This window comes from Hyalella azteca, unplaced genomic scaffold (genome assembly GCF_000764305.2).
Source record: "Hyalella azteca isolate HAZT.00-mixed unplaced genomic scaffold, Hazt_2.0.2 contig15466, whole genome shotgun sequence".
NCBI lineage: Eukaryota > Metazoa > Arthropoda > Malacostraca > Amphipoda > Hyalellidae > Hyalella > Hyalella azteca.
The window spans coordinates 472,801-486,244 of record NW_025945320.1 but is presented as its reverse complement, the minus strand read 5'-3'; the positions used below and the strand labels follow the sequence as shown (position 1 = coordinate 486,244).

Sequence of the window (13,444 nt, the reverse complement as noted above, 5' to 3'; positions counted from 1 at the left end):
AATTGAGCTAATATACCACATTCATTATATACAACAGTTATCCACATTCATTCTTAAATTATGTGCAATTTATATATGTTTGACATAACGAGTTGTTTGATTTGTTCCTGAAATGTATTTTTTCCTTGGTGTGCAGGAATCCTACTGTGATGTCACCCTGGCCTGTGATGGGAGATTTTATTCTCTGCATAAGTTTGTGCTGTCAACTTGTAGTGAATATTTTGAGGAGATGTTTGAGAGGACACAGTGCAAACATCCTGTTATAGTCTTGAAAGACATCAATTCTGAAGACTTGGAAGCCTTGTTGAATTATATGTATGTTGGTGAAGTTAATGTTGTGCAGGAGAAATTAGCTGGGCTTATCAAAGCTGCCGAGTGTTTGAAAATCAAAGGCTTAGCAGTTCCTGATGAAGATCCTATGGAATCTAAAGATAATTCTAGTATAGGTAGAGAACAACACAAAAGATCTCAGAGAGGCGAGGACAGCCCTCGTGCCAAGAGAAGAAGAAGAGAGAACTCGTCGGATGTTTCTGAAGAAATCCTCAGTCCTGTGAGGTCGCGACCGAGTGGTAGAAGCCGAGACCATCACCACCACCATCATCACCATGGCAGTCACAATGCCAAGAGTGCGCCTGTAGCTCCTAGTGGAGATAATGAAGATGGCACCAGAGAGACCCAAGGGCTCACTGATGCCTCTGAAGAGGCAGAAAATTCTTCCATTAACGCCAACAGACAAACTGATTCTAGTTCAAACAAAACCAATTCTGCACAGTCTTCTAGTCATAAGAAAGAAGTAGTACCTGAAGAGGTGAGCTCATTGAAAATTTTCACTTTTGTTTTAAGAAAATGATAAATTCCCTTTTGAAATGTCGAGCGTACAATGCGCCCTTGTGTAGTTTGATATACGATTCAATCTTCTTGGCTTTAGTTGAATTTTGATGGGTATTTTTGTGCCTCGAACAACAATTTTTTTTCCTCATGTTTATGTAAAGAGTGTAACGTTACTTTTTTCTTCTTTTCAATGTTGGAATGGTTTTGTGAATCGTTACTAGTATTTGTTGTTGTCGCTCACAGGTGACACTAGATGACGATAATGTCAAAAGTGAGCCTTTAGATCTTGACAACGAAGACACCGGCGACGACGACATGGACAACAAAGATGGCCTGCACCACGACCTGGGCTTCGACGGCTCCGATACCATGGGCGGCGCTGACGACGACGGTAATTACGTTGACGTCGACCCCTCCATGCTGGGCCAGGGGCAGCCCCAGAGCGTAGAGGACGTCGTGGCGCAAGCCATGCCTGGTTCTTCTGGTTTTCAAGGAGTAAGTTGGAATTTCAGCGCCGCGTGTATCTGTGATTTCATTCCCGGTCGAATCGATGGTATTCAGTATTTGTGGTCTGAAGGCTGAAAATTTTGCATGAAAAATTTTTATTTTGTAAATAAATTTTTTGAATTCTCGTTGGTAACTCGACAAAGTACCATTTATTAATCTACCTCTCTAGTCCTGCATAAAAATCTTTATTAATTTAAATATAATTGTATGTGTATTGAAGTAAATTGCCAGTATGAGACGAAAACGATAATTTTATGCCAATTGATGGCCTCGTGACCTTTGTTTACAGAACTCTTTCCCTCTGTGGGAAGGAGATGGCAGCTTATCAGGATTCCCCTCTGAAGGCTTCTCTGGAGACTCCTCTCAAGCACGTCAGATGGTGAGTGTTGAACTTTGATAATTGATCCGAAAACTCTGAAGGTGCGTTTGTTGAGGACATGATGTGCTGCATTGCCATGGTCTTGTCTCTAGCTGCATTCTCTTCTTCACCGTCTTGACTTCTCTTCACTGTCTCTATTTCTGAGTAGGTTTCTTTTGTTACAAAAATTACGACAAAAACTATCCACCAAAAATTGACCACCATCTGATGATGTCAACATCTACGACTTACCGTATAACACATGAAAAAAACCCGCAGAATGAATATAAATGCCGTTAAAAATAAAACTCGTTTGCAATAAACTAGTTTGGCGCAAAAATCCGGCTTCTAAAAAATCTTGTTAGCAAGGATTAGGTGTTCTCTTTCTACTTGTGTGATTCATCAAGAACCCTATTCATCAATTGAACAGTTTTTTTTTTTTTGAGGAATAGAAATCCATCACTTTCTCAGTCCATCATTCCTCATTATTTTGTTGGAGTTCAAAAGCTGATCTGAAATGAACATTTTGTAGCAATCAACACTTGCGCTATACCATCAATAGAAAGTTTATTTCACGGTTTATTAATTTTAATTATCAAAGATTCTCCTTCGGCTCAAATCAGAACTCGCTTTCTTTGCAACATAGCCAACGATGTTAAACTGTGACCCGGCCAAATGGTCTAATTTCCGCGATTTGCTTTGAAACAACGCCCCATGGAACGTGTCTATCCAACTCCGGAATACTTGACCTCAAGTGATTTGGTTTCATTTTTTTCTACCTCTGATTAACAGCTTTCATTAATTGTCTTCGGGACCGTGAGCAATGCAGGCTATTGAATGCACTTTTATTTTAATATCAACCTGAAAATAATTCATATTAGCAATAAAAATTCGTTTCGCTGAGAATTCAAGCACTTGCCCAATATTTTATGGAAACTTTTCTTTTCCTGTTGATTTTCTTAGGAAATTGAAATATATTGATACAAGGTTTACATCGGCACGCGTATACATGTGTGGTCAAACTTCATTAGTTGAAAATATTCAAATGAATAAATGGTTCCCTTCGAAATTAAAATATATCTTGTCTTCATCAAACGGCACCACAGAGTTCTCTGCTTATATTAAGGATATTTGGAAGCCTCAGTGGGATAATTTTTGTCTGAAGTACACAAATAAATTAGAAAGTAAATCTCTATTGGCTTTCATGGCCTCGTTTGTAATTGGAACATCCCACTGAGACTCGCATATTATTGATGATATGTCAGTAGTGTAAGGAGTTGGAGTCCATCATATTCTTGTCTTAATTCTCCAACTGTCTGTTTTTCGGACCCAACTCTGGCTGCGGTGTGAGGCTCTCAACCAACGACTAATAATAGGCAAAACTTAATCATATGCCATTATTTCCGGTTCAATTCTTATTTTGTCTCTGAATTATTCTCTCATATTTTTATCGCGGAATGAAATTATCAACTGAAGTCATACTCTTTATACGAAGAATTTAATATTACGTCGAACTTTGTTGACGTTCTAGAGACGTAAGAAGAAAGTTAACATGTCATATCGATGAATTAATACGTTCAAAAACACTAGAAGAAGAAAGTGTCGTTGGTGTGTATTGATGTCGGCCCTTCGCTGCCAGCAGCACGCGACGAGCAGCCAAGGTAGGTTGCTGGCAGTGGGGTGCTGGCAGCAATAGGCTCGACAACAATCTCATCCTGATGCTCTCTTAATTCGTTCCTTTCACAATATGAACATTAATCATACTAGAATTAGTTTACTGCTCCTGAAGTCTTGAATGCGAGATAAAATTTGTAGTTCACATGTTGGATCTTAGACCATATAAAAACACGTTTCGTCCTCTCTGTCGATCGTGATTAGGGCACTTAAGAGTGCCCGTGCTTTATATGCGCTCTCGTATTTCTGCTGGCTTCTTGAGGAACGAGTCCGATGTGTCCGTTACTAACCTATACACGTGTGAGAAATGGTACACAGCATCAGATGAATGTTTAAGAGCACCTCACACCGTTGGCTGTTTATTTTGTGCATTATTTTTTTAAATGATATTTATTGTTGATGATGTCGAGGGTGTACGGACGCTGCTCCCTTGAGCTGCTCTCACGCAACGCTTCTTGTGTACTAGAAGCTGTTGCGCTCGAGTACTCTATTTGAAATGCTAGGTACCACGCTACTGATGTTCTTTAGTTGCTCACCAATACTCACGGTTAAATTGAACTGAGTTTTCACCATATCATTTCCGAAATCTTTGTGAACTCCCGAATGCTGAATTAGTGTAAATTTTTGCAATGATACTCGTCAAATTCTATTTCAATATTTTATGATGAAAATTCCTTAGAATGATAATCAGTTGAATTGTTTAAAGTACTTTTTAAAGCGTTCTATTGTGAGCAATAAAGAACACTGTGACACTGGTACTCAGCAGCGTTCGCGACTTCCTCCAATGTTGTGGGCGAGGAGCGGCCGGTTCTTATGCAGCCGCTGCTTCGAGCTCTACATAAATGCGAGCTGGAAAACTTCGATTGTGGTGCCATGCAATGTTAAATGTTGCAGTTATACAAAGACGTTCACACGTCAGTGCTGTTTTTTGATTACCGCTTTCTCTTATCATGGATTCGAAGTGTTTTTCCAGTCTCTTGTATTGTTCTCGGAGGAATCCTCACAGATGCACTTAGCGTAAACGTAACTCGCGAAATTCGTCAATGAAAAAATTTTGTTTTTGTTGCAGTAATTAACCTGGAGTGCATAGCTTACTTGTAAATTTGGCTGTTCTGTGAGACTTCCTTCGCATGCGCTGCTTCCCCGCGGCGTTGCTTGATATTCTTACTATTATTACAGTTATTACTTTCATTCTTGTTGCCATGGCTATTGAGTAGAATTATCAGCCTCTTACTGGAGTAGTCTTAAGCCGCGGGGACTGGTCTGTGGTTATTGCAAGATTTTATTAAGCTTCAGCAGTCACGTTAAAATTGCCTTGAAGTACACAAGGTTTTCATGAAAATTTCAAAAACAATTTGATTGTCTTGCAGTAGCCATTGCTATGTAGAAATATTTTCTTGATTTGGTTGGAAGCACCGCCAGACTCGATGATGTATACTAATTCTCGCTATAAAGCGTCTTGTATTTATACTAAAAAGTTGTACGAAGTTGTCGGGGCTTCTTGCCAGTCTTCCTAGTATTGTAGTTTGTGTATTTGGTGTGTCATTTGAAGGTGTTCGCAACGGTTCCTCTCGGTCTGTCGATTGTTGCACCCTTGCGAACGTCTCCCACATCTTGATATGGAAACACTTCTCATAATACAAGAAACCACTGATAATCGTGCGATGCTAAGCAGAATGATGGACAAATGAGTGACGGAAAATACACTCTTATGACATAACGTGAGAAACTCGTCGTAAGGAAGATTCATGTTAGTTCGATGCTCTATGAGAACAATAGTTGCTGCCAACGAACGTTATGTTGCAACCGTGAGCTTGTAGAAAGTGCTATAATGTATTTCTGGATAGGATATTCTTTGTTATATTTTGTACTATATAAGAAAACGTGATGTATCAAATAAATTTTGAACGGATGACCGTTACTTCGGTGTTGTCATTTTAAACTTGCATCCTCTTAGCCGACCCTCCCCTGGAGTTGCGATTCGACATTTCATTTCCTGCGTTTTATTATCACTCTCTTTAAGGCTGCTCAAGTCGTATGTATGATATTTGCGTCGGAAATTTATGCGCGCGTTTCATAGCTGATCGGTGAAATACTTCTTTTTATGAAAATTATTGATTACAATGCGACGCGACTCGCCTTCGAGTGGTTTCGAAGAATATTTCTAGGCCTTGTGTATCCTTTAGGACTTGACCTAACACATGGCGCGCCTTTTAGATATTTGCAAATGTCAATAATCGTCATATTATTGTGATGTTAATGAATTTTGTGCTCGATTTGTTTTCGTTGAAGAATGCACACCCTGTTGGGTGTTATTTGGCCTGAACTCCTGTTCTATGTGAAATTTCGGGGCATTTAGCCGTTGGAAAAGAGAATTGATGAGGCGCTAAGGTGGGGTTGTTCTGTGTTCTAGGGCTCGTACATGAGAAGCGGTGAAGCATCAGCCGCTGCTGCTGAGCGCTGCCATGTGTCTGGCGGTGGACAGTCTTCTGACACCCCGCATCCGCCGTCTCTCCTCCGACAGTGGCAGTGTCCTTATTGCTCCAAACTATTCATCAAAAAATTCAATCTACTCACCCATGTCCGTATTCACACTGGTGAACGTCCGTTTGCTTGTCCTCACTGCTCCTATCGCGCAAATCACAGCTCTCATTTGAAAACACACGTGCTCAAAGTTCATTCCATTGGATCTTCTATTACCTCCTCGCACGGCGTTCCTACCCCGGTTTTACATCATAGAGAAGATAACTCGGCTCCGCCAGCTGTTATCGCAGTTTCTTCTGCAGTCACTGCTTCAACTTGTCGCTCAAATGTCAGGTCTTTAAAATCCCTTGCCGAGCGTCTTTCCTTCTCAAGAACTGAAATTGACCTCATTCAAGATCGGGTAAATTTTTCTGAACGCTGCGCTTCTGACGATGTCAGAAGACGCTCGAGAGAGTACGACGACTCCCGATATTCACCTCCTAAGTCCTGAAGAACTTGTAAGCAGCCTTGAAGTGTTAGTAGTAATATTTTATCTCTGTTCAGTACCGGAAGAAGCTCCCGCCTATTCGTTTATCACGCATCCACCCGCTCAGGGTTTGAGCTCTTCCTGTGACTCTTCGTTAGCGCCTTAGCAGGGAGCTTGTACAATTCTACTATGGGTGCAAGTTGGCTGATACTTTGTATTTTGCTCCTCAGTCACTTTCTGGCGTGCAGTGTACGTGACATAAGAATCGTTACAACTTGCCTATAATTTCGCCGTTCTTGTTAACTCAAACATAGCTTCTTCCTCGTGATCTTTGACGCATTATTGGCCTGTTAGATTTGCGCTCATTGTGGATGCTGATTAATATGAAGTTTGAGGGAAAATGGTGTGGGTAAAGTTCTACCACGTTATTTGCGAAGATTTTTTTTGACGTCCTGTTCGAGACAGCTTTATAGCTGAGGCGATTGTACATTACGTGTAAGTTGTGCGACTTGGCAGTATTTGATGAGCGGATCCGAGTCGCGTTACCTCGTATTTATTTTGTTAGATTTGTCAGAGCGCAATTGTTTTATATCTCTCTACTTCATTATTTGTTGAGGGATACAAATGTTGAATATATCTTCTCGCTTCAATTAAAAACTTTAACATACAATTATGGCTTTCCATGAGTTATCCACTGATCAATTTTATTTTGATTAACAAAAAAAAAAAAAATGTCGAACCAAACATTTTATTTCTTGCAGAATTCTCAGACCGTTCATACGATATTCGTTTGCGAGTTTGATGACCTCAGCAGTCAGTTGCGACTACATATCCGGAGCATCCCTTACTTATTAATGTAGATGTACGCGGTGATGTTGAATGATTACTAAACTTATTCCTTTCTGTGCGGGAGTTGGAGACAATAGTAAAGTGCGAATAAGTTCAAAGCATTGACTTTGGGTAATTGGTATTAATGGAGTGATGTTCTCATAGGTGCAACCTTGTGGCTCTCGGTGGCTCCCGAAGACTCATCGCTACGTGTGTAACATATGCAGCAAACCTGCTCGGGACAAAGATAACCTCACGCGACACATGAGAACTCACACTGGCGAAAGGCCTTTTGCGTGCCCGCATTGTCCGTACAGATCCTCTCAGAAAACCCACCTTAAAACACACGTCAACATCAAACACGGCCCCACTAAACTTGCCCAGCATCTTCCTTCTGACGCGTCTGACATGTAAGCTGCGTCTCTTTTCAACTCCTGTTCGGCTAGCGCTAGATGAATGAATAGCATACTGGGATTTAATCTGATTTGTGCCATATAACTTCTCACGTAGACACAGAAATTGTTACCTGTGTTTTCATCGGCAATTTTAAAGATTTGACCACATATCTCGGGAAGAACTTTCATCTAGAGATCTGCCCCTGATTGACCAGTCGGGAGCTCCGAGAATTTTGTTCGCATGTGAACTCGCTACGAAGTATTACAAGACTGAAAGAGCTTATAACCTTTCTAAGAAGTAATTATTAGTCTCTGAACTAGGCTTTTCGATAACATTTCGGCTGCAGCAATCGGGTTTTCGTTGAAAAGCGTCACTGAATTCCACTCAGTTGGCAGTGCAGGTTTCGACGAAAATTGGGAAAAATTACGAAATAGATGTTGACATTAGTTGGGAGGCATTGTGGAAGAGTATTAACTCAAGTGGTTTCTTTCTCGGTAGTTCAGTGTGTTCACGTATAACGGATTGAGTTGTCAAGCAGCTCGTTGACATTTTTCTCCTTGTCTAGGTATGGATGGGAGATGACCTTACTTCCAGCCACCTCAACAGTTTGATGAGAAGTATGTCGGCGTTGAGAAGCGCTTCTGCCTCTGAAAGTGAAAGCAGCGATATTTTCAAATCACTCGTACGGGAGATGAAGGTTCCAACCTCCAGCAATGCCAGCAGTTCGTCGCTCAAGCTGGGACCGCCGTTCAAGTGTTTGCATTGCCCTATGTCTAGTGATGATGTAGTGGATGTACGACGTCATCAAGCAGCGGTGCACGCTAACCTGCCCACTTTTATGTGCCCTCATTGTCCATACCAGTCTAGGTGGAAAGGCAATCTCAAAGGCCATATGCTCAGAATGCACGCCACTCCTTTCAATGTCGACATCATCGCTGGAGCTCCACATGCTAATAATCAATGAAACTAAGAATTTAACGCTGTTCACTTGCTTCAGTATTGATCACTCGCGCTGTGTAATCGACATTTGTGCACGTTTTTCAACGTCGGTTGTCGTTCATTCCAAGGCCCAAATATCCCGATATGAATCAGTCGAGTAAGAGTAATCATTGATTTCGCTAGTTGTAATACATGTGCTTCGAAGTTGACAAAATAGTCATGGATGTATATTATTGTTGAAGCTGTACTTCTTTGTAGGTGACTCAGCGTTCATTCGAGGCCCTTGCCGAGCTTCCGCAAGAGTCTCCGCAGCTCGGCTTGTCTCCTCGTCCCTCCAAAGAGCCTAGCGATTTACTGAAACAGTCAATGCGCATTGTATCAACCGACCCTCTTCGAAACACGCGAAGTTTTGCTTGTGGAATATGTTCTTATAGTACTTTGATTCGTTGCGATTATGTAAAACACGTCCGTGTCCACACGGGGGAAAAGCCCTATGCTTGTCCCTACTGCCCTTATCGATCCAATCAGTCCGGCAACAGAAAGATGCACATGAAGAGAAAACATGGCGACCTCATGCAATGTGCTCGTGATTAAATTTCGTGGGTTCAACTACATTCCGTTTTGAACTAACTGCTAGAAATGAGAGGTAATTCGGTTCGTCCGTCATTTCTCAGAATCATGTGAGCAATGTTCCTTGTGAGTGACTTCTGCAGCTTTGTTTGCTACTTCTATACTTGTGAGACACTCCAAGAAGCTATTCTGGAAAGCATCACAACATTTTTTGAATATGCTCTCTTTAATGAAAGGCTCATTCCTGTGATTGTTGAATAGATAGTGCTTGACGAGTAGGCACTGAAGAGGATTTCTGATTGTCTCTCATAGGTTGGAGTCCTTCAACACTCGGCAGTGAGAAGTGTATTAGATGGAGCACCTGGCTTTGGCATAACGCTGAACTCGGATGTGTCCGCCGCCCATGCAGCATTCAACGATACTTCACGTCTTTCTTCGTCCGTCTTCTCGTCAGCGACTCACCTTCCTCGTTCTCACAAATGTCCTTTCGAGAGTTGCTGCAAATTTTTCAGTAGTCCTTCTTTGGTACGGCGACACATCCTCACACACACGGGGGAACGACCTTTTGCTTGCACCTCCTGTTCCTACAGAACCTCCCAAAAAGCTCATCTCAAACGTCACACGTACGCTTGTAGTAAACGACCAAGTTCCTTAATGTAAAGTTATCTCAATCTTCGAGTGAAATTGACTTGGCTCTAATGAGCGTTTCTTTTATCATTTAATAAATGTTGTATTAATGCGTCTTTTGTTTTTTGATGCACATTGCCGTTTAAATGAGTTTATTTGGTTGATGCGTTTCTTTTTCTAGCTCTCGTCTGATGATAGTGCTTCGGTTCTGTGTTGTAGGTGGAGAGCAACTCTCTGTCATCAGAACTTTGGGCCCGAGGAGCTGCGGCTGTGCGTAATCCTGTTGGAGACTCGACGGCCTCTGAGCGACGTGGCTATGCATGCACTTTTCCAAGTTGCAAGAAAGTTTTTTATAAATCTGCTACCTTAAAACGACACTCACTCACACACACGGGAGAAAGGCCGTTCTCGTGCCCTTTTTGTCCTTATAGAGCGAATCAAAAGGCTCATGTCAAAAGCCATTTGTTGTCCTGCAAATGTCGTCCTGTCCTCGGGGTTGGTAAGGGTGTTCGTAGTTTTGATGCGTGACAAGATTAAGCTTCTCGTTACTATCGAGCGTCTTAATTGATCCTAGTTTTTCGACTTGTTTATAACCTATGTGGGCTTGTGAATGAAAGTTCGTCGTTTATTCCGAAAAGAATTAGGCTGTCGATTTCGTGCGGTTCACGTCCTTACTTGATCATCCCAATTGGTTACCTTATTCTGGGAAGTCTGTCGCAAAGTTTAGTTAATATTTTGTATCCGCGAGTGCGTTGCGTCTTGTAGAAAAGACATGTGTTACGTATACGATGTCTGGTTTAAGTTGAGTTTCATGTCAGATGTTATCGTTCCTTAGGTTGGTCGTGTGTTTGGAGGTGGAGGGAGTTCATCTCATCTCCGTCTTTCTGGCGCTGCCGTTGCTGCTTTGTCGGCTTTTGGGCCCTCATCGACTGGCGAAGAGATCTCGCCGGCTTCCTTTACTAGTTCATCTGTTATGTTGGGCTGTAATAGTAGTAGTGCATTATATCCTGTAACGTCTCCGCTTGATCAATTAAAGAATTCTAAAAGCCAAGCTTATACTCGTAGTCGCTCTAGTTTCGGATACTGTTGTCCATATGCCCCAAATTGCGTCAAAAGGTTTCGCGACAAAACGGATCTTACGCGCCACATCCGCACTCACACCGGAGAAAGTCCTTTTGCTTGCCCCTATTGCACTTATCGTTCTAAGCAGAAAGGCTCCTTGAAAGTTCATATGTTCAAGTGCCATCTTGCTAACGAAAAAACACAAAATTCACATTCCGATGTACCACTATGAGAGAGTAGCTGTGTGGGGGGTGTTGAAATGAACTGAATCTTCAATCTACTAACAAATTTTATCTTTAATCTAAACCTACGATGTATCAGTTTATTGCGGTACAGGATTACATTATTGTATGTTGTTTTTGCAGATAAGCTCTTACATCTTTGACATCTATGATACTATTTGTAGATTTTCCACGTCGATTAGAATTATTGTTATTGTTGACTGTAAATATAGATTTGCTTGAAGCTGGATTGATTATCGATGTGATTTTATAGTGTGACAAGATTTTATAGTAAACATGCACAGAAAACTTGCGTTTCTTTTTCTGTCTCTTGGCATTTCAGTTTGGCCGATACTTCAACTTTACATTTATTTTGCACTAAGTTTCCTCGTCGAACAGGTCGGGATGTGTAGTGATCGATCATACTTATCGTTTCTATTTATATGAAAAAAAGTGAATTTGGTTATTGTTAACGTTCGCGTGCATTTATTAGATTGTATTTTGTCTCCCACACTTGTTGAAACAAGTACTTGGCGAAGAAAGCTGCAATAGCAGCGCAACGTGACAACACACGTTAGAGAGCGAACTTGCCAGTTCACTGAGTGGCTCTATCCCCTTTAGGTGGACGTGTGGCCCTGGATCTCCGGCGTCTCCTCTCATCCTGCTGGCACTGAATTAAGTCGATGCGTCTCTTCAAAAAACGTCTTTAACAGCAATAAGAGTCGTGGAAAATCTGCTCCAAACAATGTTCCGTTTCCTACTGACGGAATATCTGGGTCATCAGAGGGAAATCGACATATGCCACAATTCACGTGGGCGTGTCCGTATGCGCCAGCTTGCACTAAGCAATTCCGCGATCAGACAGATCTTCAGAGACATATGCGAACTCATTCAGGAGAGAAACCTTTCGCGTGCCCTTACTGTGATTTCAAGTCTGCACTCAAAGGCAATTTAAAAAATCATACACTTCGAAAACACCATCAACTTGTCAATCCATAACTACGATAGTGAAAGAGAAATCTCGTCTGCAACGATCTTTCTTGTCCTGCACGTGATGGTTTTTTCCTTGGTTGAAAAAGGACAATAAGTTAATCTCGCTGCATCAAGTCTCGAACCATTCATCGGATAGTAAATTTTCCACAGTGCGCCGCCAAAAACAAAGTTATGTAGTGCTGAACCGTGCGCGATCGTTAATTTGATTGGGTGAGTGATGGTTGCTTGCAATTGGTTGTGGGTAAACTATTGAGAGGCATTATTCTTTTCTTGTAGGTCTCGAATGTGGGCGCATCAGCTTTGGCATCAGCAGGTGTAGAGCATCTCTACCCACTAGCGAGTTGTGACATCGATTCTGGCGATGACTTGCCTCTTGCCCACATCAAGCAGGAGACAAAGACTAGCTGCGGCGGTACAACTTCTACTTTATTGTATCAAGATACTCCACTGCCGGCTCATACTAGCCGTTTAGTATCTAAACTTCCGTCACAAAGTCCTTCGTGTCCTTTCTGTCAGAAGATATCGCGTGACAAGACAGATCTTATGCGTCACATCCGCGTGCACACCGGAGAGAAGCCGTACGCTTGTCCCATCTGTTCGGCTGCGTTCACTCGCCTCGATACTCTTAAAAAACACATCATTTGTAAACATGAAGATCAGGCTCAATCGAAGTAGTCATTTTTCGGTTGTGAAGCTGTGAGTTGTTATTCGTCAAGGTCATAAATTGTATTTCACGAGCGAACTTGGAAATAGAATTGCCATCCTTGATGGCTTTCTTCTGGTTCTACTTAGCGCCCTTGAGATGAAAACTTGGTTATTCTGAGTGAATATGTGGTTTGATGCTGGGTGACATCCACGCAGAGGTGCTCACTTTTTAGTGGCACCCCTACATCTTCATCTAAACGCTGCATTGGTGTGATCTGGGTGCGTACTCTGATGAGGGTGTTTTATTGCCCTATAGGTGGCGGTGGTGACTGAAAGTGGTGGCAGGGCTTCGGACGTGATTCGGCGGCATCTCGCTTCTGACAATCAGGGCGAAAATTCCTCCTTCTTGGAGCTTACCAGTGACACCCTTGATGGAAGGTTACAGTCCTCTGACCAAGCTAAGATTTGCCCAACGTGCGGAAAATCGTTCCGACTCGCGGGCGATCTGCGACGTCACATGCGCGTTCATACTGGGGAAAAACCTTATCAATGTCCCGTTTGCTCCCACCGATCTGCTCGTATGGACAGCCTTCGAGTGCACATAATCAACAGACATCCAGAAGACGAACGCGCATTTAACATTCTTCGGAAATAATTTCTGGTCACTTGGCGACAAGCCTTATGTGAGCTTTTTCGACCTCTTAACAAATACGTCTGTGCGACTTTTTCTGTTATTCGGTTACTTTAAAAATTTTAGACATGGTCTTCACTGGTCACTACTAGCATTTCCGCGCAATCTGAATGCAGCTATTATGGTTGTGTGTGAACCACACTTGGGTACGT

General features: G+C 42.1%; 1 protein-coding gene across 36 annotated transcripts in view; it reads left to right on the top strand.

Annotated features, from left to right (window-relative positions):
- The window catches only part of LOC108679105 (longitudinals lacking protein, isoforms H/M/V), a 75,927-nt gene that overhangs the window by 5,489 nt on the left and 56,994 nt on the right, over positions 1–13,444 (top strand). For 33 of the 36 annotated variants that reach the window (XM_047884494.1, XM_047884491.1, XM_047884509.1 and 30 more), the window contains exons 3-5: positions 137–808; positions 1,075–1,326; positions 1,628–1,717. In XM_047884494.1, the coding sequence (XP_047740450.1) occupies positions 137–808; positions 1,075–1,326; positions 1,628–1,717 (1,014 nt within the window). Of the gene's footprint in view, positions 1–136; positions 809–1,074; positions 1,327–1,627; positions 1,718–7,313; positions 7,559–8,109; positions 8,736–12,232; positions 12,901–13,444 lie in introns of those variants that run through there. The other 3 variants (XM_047884514.1, XM_047884504.1, XM_047884503.1) reach the window with 3 other exon arrangements.